Raw genomic sequence first — 11628 nt, forward strand, 5'->3', positions numbered from 1 at the left:
TCATAAAACCTTAGAATATATAGTTTATTTAATGATGCATGGTTACAAATATATCAGTTGTCAAAATGGTGAAAAATTTCAATGAATTTGTCCAAAAAAGACAAATTTGGCAAATTGCCAATTTGCTAACAGCCTAAATGCTGTGATGAAAATCCGCTTAATATCCATTCAAATGTCTTGAATGAAATTTATTTCTGAGATTTAAGTAATATGAGCTCAGAGAATATAATTTTCATGTGAATTTACACTAATTTATTGAATGTGCACTAATTTAATTTAAAACAGAGCAAAATTTGCTTAATCGGAGGGTTCTAAATATAACATCCTTGTTACCATGGCAACCAAATTGAAAAGTTAGACTTTAACATCATATTTATTAAAGATATGCCAATTGTAGTAAATGATGTGAAATTCGGCTAAATCGGAGACATGTCATGTCCATGACCCTATTTAAAATTTTGATTTTTATAGAGAATTGATATTAAATGGTTAATTTATCAAAACCTGCATTTAAAAATTCAGAAGTCTTAAGTTAAACCAAATTGTCCAGGGTATTCTTAGTAAGGTATGTCAAAGGTCATGGTTAAGTGACTTTGTAAGGCTGGTATTTTTTCTTTAGTTTTATGGCAATCAGTGCACATGGTAAATAGCATAAAATTACCCTTAGAGGTCTTATGCAAGGAGATAGCTAATTAAAATGAACAAATGTAGTTCTATGTGTGATGTATATAGAGACAATAATATTTCTTTTCTTTTTTCATTTTCAGGAACTTTACGTAGGTCTACAGTTTTAATTTTGGACTCATGCACTAGGAATATCATATCAGCAGAATTGTGCCACTGAATCAAAGGGAACTCTTTTTTTTTTAGGTACGCATGATCGATGTAACTTCCTCGATGGTGTGTTGGCTGTTTGCCCATGTGTATTTCGGGGTATAGGTATGTTTAGTCTCAATTTTCTTTCTTAAAAGCCGCATAAGGGGTATATTTTTTCTGATCTCAAATTTTGTCTAAGCATTAATCTTTTTTCTCATTCATGAATTATCTGCTGAGAGTCTAGTTAATTAATTTATTTAATTAAAGCTATATAGTAACATATAGTGAAATTATTTCCTTGTGTGAGACCTAAAGAAAATCAGGTTACTCATTTTTATGACAATTTCTTTGATTTCGGGAGTAGCCTCCCCTTTTAAAGATCCAAAATGGTGATTTTACAGTGCGGCATGCAGTCTGGTCATCAACGAAGAGTTTTGACACCTGTAATACCCATATTTCTACCATTCACCTCTGTAACCTTTGTTGAGTTCATCAGACTGGTAAGAAAAACAATATTGTTAATTGAAATAATTTTATCAAGATAAATAAAATAATTAATGAAAAAAAAATTACATGAACAGACTCCCTCATATAAGAAAATGTCACATTTTACACATTGCAATTATACATCATTTACATATCCACATTTTCCCCATTTACACATGCAGTTGAATAGATTTAGTGCTTAATAATACATAGCAACAATTATTACATGAATCCTAAGACAATTCACAAAATACATGAATGCATTAAACTGTGAAATACAGATTTTGTACATTTAATTAAAATGCACAGCATCAGTACCCCCCCCCCCCCCTTCACAATCTTGCAACTTTCTTTTTAATTCAAAGTCACTAGGCAACACTAAAGATTTCCACTTATTGCTTTTCAGTCCAAGACAGGAAGTTGAGGAATAAAGTTGACAGGACATCCTGAACTGTCCTCGCTACCAGCTTATGAGGGAACCAGCTGCAGTGGACAAAGTACGTTACATCATAGGATAATAGGTAAGTCTCCGGAGTAGTGTTTGTAGCAATTCTCGTACTTGGTCCTGCATCGAAGATTCAGGACTATTGATATTTATCTCTGCATGGTTTGGTTCTTCCCAGAAACATGTTACCGGTGGTGGTCCCTATATTCTTCTGGCTTTTGTGGTGAGGAATGTTTCATTTCTAGCTCTTTTCTGATCACATTTTGTCTATCTAGCTGTTTGTCTGTCTGTCTGTCCATCTGTCTGTCTGTAAACTTTTCATATTTTCGACTTCTTCTTCTCTAGAACCCATGGACCAATTTCAACCAAACTTGCCACAAAGCATCCTTGGGTGAAGGGGATTCAAGTTTGTTCAAATAAAGGGCCACACCCTCATTCAAGGGGAGATAATTGGGAATTAATGAAAATTTAATGGTATGTTTTAAAAATCTTGTTCTCAAGAACCACTGTGCCAGGAAAAATGAAACTTATGGAGAAACATCCTCAGGTAGTGTAGATTTAAATTTGTTCAAATCATGACCCCCGGGGGTAGGGCGGAGCCACAATGGCTGACCAAAGTTTAACATAAAAATATATAAGAAAATTCTTTAAAAATCTTCTTCTCAAGAATGACAAAGCCATAATTGATCCTATTTATATGGAAGCATCCTCAGGTAGTGTCGATTCAAGTTTGTTCAAATCATAACCCCCGGGGTAGGGTGGGGCCACAATGGAAGATCAAAGTTTTACATAGAAATATAAAGGAAAAATCTTTAAAAATCTTCTTCTCAAGAACAGCAAAACCCTGATTGATCATATTTATATGGAAGCATCCTTAGGTAGTGTAGATTCAAGTTTGTTCAAATCATGTCCCCCGGGGGTAGGACGGGGCCACAAAGGATGATCAAATTTTATATAGAAATATATAGGAAAATTCTTTAAAAATAACCTTCTCAAGAAAAGCAAAGCCATGATTGGTCAAGGGACTACTTTTGGATTTAAACTTTTCAATAAAAAACCAATTTTTACTTTTTCCTAGCCACAGTGCTCAGGTGAGCGATGTGGCCCATGGGCCTCTTGTTTTTTTTTTTTTTTTTTTTTTTAAAATGATCAATCATTAAATATAAATAAATCAGTTGTTAAAAAATTTGCTTCATATTTGAAGTGCTTTAAACTGACCCTTTGATGAAAGTGACCAGTGTTTTTTGCACCTTGAAAGGTTTATTGGTAAAATATAAGAAGGAAGTTATGATTTTGGTGTTACTATTGTTGTTATTTAAGTTTGATTTGATTTTTATATTACGAGTATTATGAAACTGTTATTTTGTTACTGACCGATTGTTAATTTTAATTGTGAACAGATGTACAAAGATGAGGAGTATAATATAGTTGGCTATGTATATTGCCCAATTTTTGAACATACTATGTAATAAATATTAATAACAACCTTTGAATAATTGGAAAGACAATATTATAAATATGATAGCATTTTTGTACATGAGCATACATTTTTGAAAGGAAAAATAAATTATTCAATTGCATTAAAAAAAATATTTTGTTTCATATTCTTGCGAATTATCAGATCATTCTTCTATTATTTAAATACTCTGTCATTATGAAACCTTGTTAATAATTAAGTAAATATTAATTGTACATTTGCACCAATTTTTACATGGCATTTTCACACTAAGAATGCCACGTGCAAAATTATATACAGGAACAATTCTGAACAAATATATGCAAGTGAGTTGTAAATTTGATATGTAATGCATACATTACAAAAACCCATGACAGTGTTCACTAAAATGAAATGTATGGACTCTTATATAAATACTTGGTATATGTGATATGGATATTATGGATGATATTTTTGAGAATGACACAAGTAATGAAATTTTTCAGCATTGAATTGGATTCTTGAACCAGAGCCATGTGAACCTGGTCCACCTGTACCTCTCATTGAAGACCTGTTAACATCACCAGAGTATGTTCATTCTGATACCCCTATGGTATGGTTACAGCATGCATTATCCCTGAATCCATTAAAAGAGCTGCATTGGCAACGAAACAACCCAATGTGGTCGATTGTAAGGAAATAAAGCATATCAGCTTCCAACTTTGGTGCAGTTCTCAGTTCTAAGCAAAGGCGGTAAGATGTGTGATTAAATTTTTGCGAAAAAGACTTTTAAAATTACAGTCAAACTTTGTTATCTCAAACCCATTATCTCATATTTCATGGATATGTCAAAGTAATTTTGAAGTCCAAACCATTTATAAAAGACTGGGACATTTTATTCTTGATAACTCTTTATGTATTATTCTTGAATCCATGGATATTTCCAACATTTTTCTTGGTCTCATTGAGTTTGAGATAATGAGGTTCGACTGTAATGACTAGATATTTGTACATAAAGATGCAGGAAATATAAGATTAATAACCAAAAATCATATTTTCTTCTCCAGATTGACATTGTCACTGAAGAAACAGCTGATGTCGGCTTACAATCTGGAGTCCATCAAGGCTGTTGCATGGGGTATCACTCATGAAGATGATGCTTTGAGGAAGTATGAAAAGGACTTTGATGCAGCTGTAGAGCAGTCAGGTATACAGCACAAAATAACATTCATTCAACCTCTGACATGTTAACATTCAATGTGTCAAAACAAATAACAGGACTTATCCTGGTGACAAACAGAAATCAATTACTGAAGTCTAATTGTAAAAAAAAACTAGAAATATGTCCATAGGACATGAATGCCCCGCCGAGGATATATTAGTAAAGCAACATGAAATTTGTACATGTATAAAATTTGATCAGTTTGGTTCAGGCAGGGCTTATAGTTAGTTGGGAATAAAAATGTAGGTCCAGCATCCAAAGCAAGTCTGGTAGTGTCCATCCCTAGATGCATCATCCATGCAAGTTTGGTTCAGGTAGGGTTTATAGTTACTTGGGAATGAAAATACAGGTCAGATCCAGCATCCGAAGCAAGTCTGGTAGTGTCCATCCCTAGCTGCATCATCCATGCAAGTTTGGTTTAGGTAGGGCTTATAGTTACTTGGGAATGAAAATGTAAGTCAGATCCAGCATCCGAAGCAAGTCTGGTAGTGTCCATCCCTAGATGCATCATCCATGCAAGTTTGGTCTAAGTAGGGTTGATAGTTCCTTAGGAATAAATCTGCTCCAAAAACTTCAACCTGGTCACTCATCTGGAAAATATAGGTCAGATCCAGCATCCGAAGCAAGTCTGGTAGTGTCCATCCTTAGATGCATCATCCAAGCAAGTTTGGTCTAAGTAGGGCTTATAGTTCCTTAAGAATAGACCTGCTCCAAAAACTTTAATTTGGTCACTCATCTGGAAAATGTAGGTCAGATCCAGCATCCGAAGCAAGTCCGGTAGTGTTCATCTCTAGATGCATCATCTATGCAAGTTTGTATCAACATGTAAAGTTTGATAACACCATCTTGAATGGTATGTTTAAAACTGAGCTAAACACTATTTAAGAAAAGTCAGGTCAAGGTCAAAGGAAAGGTCAAGGTCAAAAAATGTTGTTGCAGTTGCATAGCTCTCATCAATATCTATCAGCATATGAAGTTTGATGAAAATATCTTGGATAGTTTCTTTGAAACTTAGCTTTGAACAGAGCTAAACACAAAGTGGGATGGAAGGACAGAAGGACGGAAGACGGACATGACAAACACTATATGCCCCGGCCATATTCATGGCGGGGCATAAATATTCAGTTACCAACATATTCCAGAAAATTTGCTTTTTGAAGTGGAAGGATTATAAAAGCTCTACTTAGACTTTGTTTGCATTACAAAATCAATTGTATTATGGTTTGTTTGCATTCAGTAGTATTATAATTTTTTCTGAAAAGGATATGGTTGCATGAATCCGGAGTGTTGGGAGCTTCACCTGATGGCTTAGTTGTTCGACCACCAACATGCAGTGTATTTTATCAAACTCCAGAAGCCAAAGACGCCATTCCTGATATTGTAGAGGTGAAGTGTCCATATACAGCATCGTCTTCAACAGTAGCAGATGGGGCACAGAATTTGAAGGATTTTTCATAGGTAAATAACATTAAAAATCTGTATTGTCCAGTACTTTGAAATTAAAAATCTTGGTGAGTAAATGATTTCAAAACATGTATTAATTTACAAGTGCAGCTGTTCAATATGGTATGAAGATATTGAAAAAGGAGGGGATATGTACTGGTATAACACAACTTAAGTGTTTTTTGATTTTTTTTTAGATCTTAAACAAGATACCCTGTGCCTGAAAACCAGTCACCCATACTATCATCAAATTCAAGGCCAACTACACATATGTAACAAAACATTCTGCGACTTAATTGTGTGGACAAGAGTAGACTGCATTGTGATTAGAATAGTAAAAGACATTGAATGGACAGCAAATGTTCCAAAGCTGATAGATTTCTACATTAACATTTTCATTCCAGCACTGATGGAAAACTGAGTTCTGGTTTGAACTTCTTGACACTTAGTTTTGTACCTCTAGAATTTTCTAACAATGGAAAATGGGTAATCATGTTAAATGTGTTGAATGTTCCTAAGTCTCATAAATGTATGACATGATATGTCACAATCCATCATAAAACTTCTGGCTTATAAGACTATTTTAAATAGCAATGATGATTAATAAAATCTATGTACTACATAAAAAAAGAATATCAAAATTTAGAATCATTTTATTAATGAATTGAAGATGTTATTCTCAAAGTGAAAATGTAACATTTTTGTCTTTCTTAATAGATAAATTGTTGAAAACATGAATTTGTTGAGTTGTGCTTTAAAGGTAAATATACTTTAAACTAGAGATTTAAAATTATAAGTAAACCCTCTTCCAAATTATATTGTCAAATGAAGAATGGAATTGCCAAACATTCTTGTAATAAATCCATGCTAACAAAAGGGATTTTCATTTTCTGAAGTACATGTATTACAACATACTACAAAATTAACAAATATAACCATTGACATTGATAACAAATCAAAATTTGCTTATCCCTTGCACTTTGGTATGAATATCTTCACTGTTTAGTGTATACTGTCACACGCCAATGCAAATTTATAATAAGTACATGTATCTTTAAGTAATTTCTTTCAAAAGTGGAGCTTGCAAGTTTACAAGACAAGAACAGAGTTGAAATATTTTTGTTGAGATTGGTCTGTAAGTAGATGGTATGTAACGGAGAATCTCGTAATTCTTTATCCTCTCGTTGGCTCTTTCCACATGAATAAGTGCTTTAGCAATCTTGTAACACAGTGCTGCTTCTTGTATGGTAAACTGGCCTCATGTCGATAAAAGAGCTTTTATAATTAAGCAGACACCCTGGGGCAACTGGTCATGAATGGTGAAACCTTTGACCACCAAAATAAGGTCTCCAGCTTTGAACTTTCGTAAAACTTGGCTGTGACGTACAATAGCTACATCAGAAGTAGAACCTGGGTACAGCATGGAGCAAAATGTAAGTGCACCATTTGGAGGCACGCAAGTTACTGCTTTAAAAGTATGGCAACTTTTGTACATACTGTAGGCCATGGCCTGATTATCCATATGTGTTGGGATGTCCTGGGTTGTTTCAATTGCATCCATGGATGCTCTAGCAGAGGAAAAATCCTCAAAAGATTTTGGCAGAGACCCTGAAAAAAAGTTGGAAAAAAATTAATTTGATTATTTGTAATTGTGTAAAAAATTGTGTTACAGTCAATTTTTCAAGAATACAATAAATTTAACTGCATTAAATTTTTGCAAGTCATTATGATAAATTTTAAAACAAACCTTTGCATTTAAGCTGACTTGGAAAACATTCTACGCTACATTCTACACTACGCCATCAGACAGCATCTTGTATAGGGAAAAGACCACTAATTATTTTCCCATAGAACTCCATACAAACCTTAGGCCTTCTCAGTACTTTACTATGACAATTTCAGAAAAATCTTTAGCATCATTTCAAACTTTGTTCTAAGCCCTAACAAAAAATACTGAAAAAAAAATATATGGTCCCATGGCGTTTATAGGTCAAAATTGCAGTTATTTTCAACTTATAGAGATTCGCAGTAAATAACACGCGGCATAGAAAATCAACCCCCACTCCTAAAATCTTCCCTGGCAGTTCTATAGTTTCTGTAATATTCCCTCATCCTATCATTTATTTCAAAGGTCATTAATTTTACTTTAAAATGAAAACAATTAAATACCTGATTTCAGCCAATGGCGTAACGCCTACCCATTCAGTATTCAGTTTAATGTTCCATAACAAACAAAGCCATGTGTGCATCCGGGGATTTGGTGCTCTCATTCCTATACTTACATACTTACCTGTCCCAGAATTAGTCAATTGTGGTAATTTCAAAGACTATACACCTACCTGTGAACATGTATGAAATTTGAGTCCTGTGACTTCAGTGTATTGGATACTGTGACCATCTCAAATGATGACACCTTACTGCTACCAGCACAATTCAAAGGAGTGAATGACGTCTGGGCCGGTGATGATATTTGGATATATTGGTGACTGTAATAAATAAAATATTTGTACAATGAATTTTTTTTGTGAATTAGGTAAAAAGCTCCAAAATTGGATAAATCATAGTTAATTAAGCAAAATTCAAAGGTTTCAAAAAGACTGATATAGAATTTTTTTATGCTTATGCAAAGTATATTATTTAAGACTCTGATATACTAATTGATTCTTATCTAATCCCTCGTATTGCTTAAGTATGTACAAAAAAGTTTCCCCACCCCCCAGTGAAAAACACTTAAAGAAATAGCAGGTGTCCCCTTTTATTTTTGTTTACAATTAATTTAGACAAGTTTAAATCAATCCTTTTGATAACAAATCAAAGTTCAATGTCTGTAGTCTTATACATTACAATCAGAAGCTACTTTTTGAATTTTATTCTAAGAAAAGGAGAATTTAAATAATTTTTTTTTAAAAATTAAAGAAAAGCAAAAACTGACTTCAAACCCCAAAATGTACTATACAATAAGAGGCTGGAAAGTTAATAAATAAAAAATTTACCTGCAATGTACAGAAAACTGTCCGACAAAATACATCGGGTGGGTAGGGAGTCTCCATTTTCTTCTTATATAGAGAAAATGCCCCTGCTGATCAGAGACCTAACACTCCCAAATAATAACAAAATATGTTAACATAACAGTCAATCTAAGATGTTCATCCCTCAATGGCAACAAGTTTTTATTACAGTAACTGAAATTGTTAGGAAATAGGAAATCACAATTGGAATTCCTTTAAATGTACCTTCTCTTCGTTGTATTTAATATCATGGATTGATATTGGCTTCCTTTTACTAGACTCTATTTTTAGGGCAAGCAATTCCTTTTCCAGTTGTATTTCTGTTGAGAGGCGCTGCATTTCTTGAGTACAGTTAAATGTGCAGGATGCTGAGTAGTTGTGCTCTGATATCAACTGAAAATATATTGTAAATCATGTACAGTTAAAAGAACTTTATATATTATTAAAAATTATTGAAAATGTTTCAGTGTTGGTCATTTGTCATCATTGGTGTTTTAAATGAGCTTTACTTTTTCTTGATCTTGACATTTTGGTGCTTGTGGAATCTGCAACTGGTCCATCTGTGAAGATGACAGGGACTCCTCACTTTTGAGTTTTTTCCTCCTTTGTAAAATAATTAAACTTGAATTATTTTTTTATTCAGTTGTAAGCTACTCTGTTTATACATGTACCCTTTTAAAGATTTTTAGTAAAATATTCTCAATTAAACTCCACCCACCCACCATCCAAAAACAAGATGTCGGTCATATTTTGAAAAATAATTTCACCTTTTTGTACATTCAGGATCAGAGAAATCCATGGCCTTTCCTTCATTCCATGCAAAATATGCAGGGTCCCCCTCCTTCTTACCATCCTTAAAGTGGCAGGAGCAGATGCTATCATTCTGATCTCCTGGTTGGCGATCAGCTCGTCTAAAAATATACATTATACAAAGACTGAGTGAAGGAGAATTAAAAAGCAAAACATGTTCATTTAGCATGTTATTATCAAATAGCCTAAATGACTTATTTTTTCATTATTTTTTTTTTAAATGTTACATTTACTTGCAAGTACAAGATAACCATGTGCATAACATTAACAAACGGTAGCAGTATTTGGTAGTAATAATACGAAATAAAATGTAATAAAAACAGCTGTTAAACAAAAATTAATCTTGCTACAAATTGCACAGTTTTTGTAGTATGTACTCTTCATTATTCTTCTGCTATATTGATTACTACGAGATTTAACTTTTTAGCATGCATGTATAAATACTGTATCTGACAATGCAGCATCGTGACATATCGTTACAAGTACCTACAAATTTTGTCAATATATCTACGTTTACTGAGTTTTTTCCCTAGCAGGCCGAAATATCTCCATCATGTCACCAGGAACAACACTCATGCATCTCGTATTTAGTGCTGCAATAAACAAACTGATGTGTTTTTTCTCACCTGCATGGTTTTCCCGACGCTTCAGCTACTTTCGTTATTTCTAACCAATGAAAATTGTCCTTACTTTTCTGTTGCGTCATGCAATTTTATTGCACGCATCACTGAATTGTAGAACACACATCACAAGATTTCGAATATACATCACAAGATTATCGAACATACATCACAAGATTTCGAATATACATCACAAGATAATCGAACATACATCACAAGATTTCGAATATACATCACAAGATTTCGAACATACATCACAAGATTATAGAATATACATCACAAGATTTCGAATATACATCACAAGATATTGAATATACATCACAAGATTTTGAACATACATCACAAGATATTGAATATACATCACAAGATTATAGAATATACATCACAAGATTTCGAACATACATCACAAGATTATAGAATATACATCACAAGTTTTAGAATATACATCACAAGATATTGAATATACATCACAAGATTTTGAACATACATCACAAGATTTTGAATATACATCACAAGATTTCGAACATACATCACAAGATTATAGAATATACATCACAAGATTTCGAATATACATCACAAGATATTGAATATACATCACAAGATTTTGAACATACATCACAAGATATTGAATATACATCACAAGATTTTGAACATACATCACAAGATATTGAATATACATCACAAGATTATAGAATAACATCACAAGAGAACATACATCACAAGATTATAGAATATACATCACAAGTTTTAGAATATACATCACAAGATATTGAATATACATCACAAGATTTTGAACATACATCACAAGATTTTGAATATACATCACAAGATTTCGAACATACATCACAAGATTATAGAATATACATCACAAAATTTCGATTATACATCACAAGATATTGAATATACATCACAAGATTTTGAACATACATCACAAGATATTGAATATACATCACAAGATTATAGAATATACATCACAAGATTTCGAACATACATCACAAGATTATAGAATATACATCACAAGTTTTAGAATATACATCACAAGATATTGAATATACATCACAAGATTTTGAACATACATCACAAGATTTTGAATATACATCACAAGATTTCGAACATACATCACAAGATTTTGAATATACATCACAAGATTTTGAATATACATCACAAGATTTCGAACATACATCACAAGATTTTGAATATACATCACAAGATTATCGAATATTGCAACGTTTGACATGCCATAGATGACATGGTCATTATATCGACTTTAAAACTAATGAAATGTTTACTCTGATTTCTTGATTACCTCGTTCAAAAAATTGATCATACATAGAGCATACTCT

The 11628-nt window shown here is 32.8% G+C and overlaps 1 protein-coding gene and 1 pseudogene across 2 annotated transcripts; one reads left to right on the forward strand and one right to left on the reverse strand.

The window, feature by feature from the left end:
* The first annotated feature begins 3573 nt into the window (after positions 1-3573).
* LOC134256690 (uncharacterized) lies at positions 3574-6585 on the forward strand (annotated as a pseudogene).
* LOC134256693 (uncharacterized) lies at positions 6485-10464 on the reverse strand. 2 transcript variants are annotated; one of them, XM_062739376.1, is made up of 8 exons: positions 10292-10464; positions 9623-9766; positions 9365-9458; positions 9081-9248; positions 8841-8938; positions 8187-8333; positions 7595-7660; positions 6485-7455 (listed from the first exon to the last, which is right to left on the reverse strand). In XM_062739376.1, the coding sequence occupies exons 1-7, from the start codon at positions 10369-10371 to the stop codon at positions 7642-7644; spliced, it is 750 nt and encodes a 249-aa protein (XP_062595360.1). In that variant the 5' UTR covers positions 10372-10464; the 3' UTR covers positions 6485-7455; positions 7595-7641. The 2 variants fall into 2 exon arrangements, with proteins under 2 accessions (XP_062595360.1, XP_062595359.1); XM_062739375.1 differs by lacking the exon at positions 7595-7660 and having other exon boundaries at positions 10292-10453.
* Positions 10465-11628: the final 1164 nt, after the last annotated feature.

This window comes from Saccostrea cucullata, unplaced genomic scaffold, assembly GCF_032062105.1.
Source record: "Saccostrea cucullata isolate Sc308-1 unplaced genomic scaffold, CSIRO_AGI_Scuc_v1 ctg925, whole genome shotgun sequence".
NCBI classification, from domain to species: domain Eukaryota; kingdom Metazoa; phylum Mollusca; class Bivalvia; order Ostreida; family Ostreidae; genus Saccostrea; species Saccostrea cuccullata.

Excerpts from the sequence above, each read along its gene's own strand:
- LOC134256693 (XM_062739375.1), bottom strand. The coding sequence starts at position 10,371 with ATGACGCAACAGAAAAGTAAGGACAATTTTCATTGGTTAGAAATAACG. Across the intron at positions 9,249-9,364 it reads AATGTCAAGATCAAGAAAAA|TTGATATCAGAGCACAACTA; the intron begins GTAAAGCTCATT and ends ATATATTTTCAG. Across the intron at positions 7,456-8,186 it reads AATTTCATACATGTTCACAG|GGTCTCTGCCAAAATCTTTT; the intron begins GTAGGTGTATAG and ends ACTTTTTTTCAG.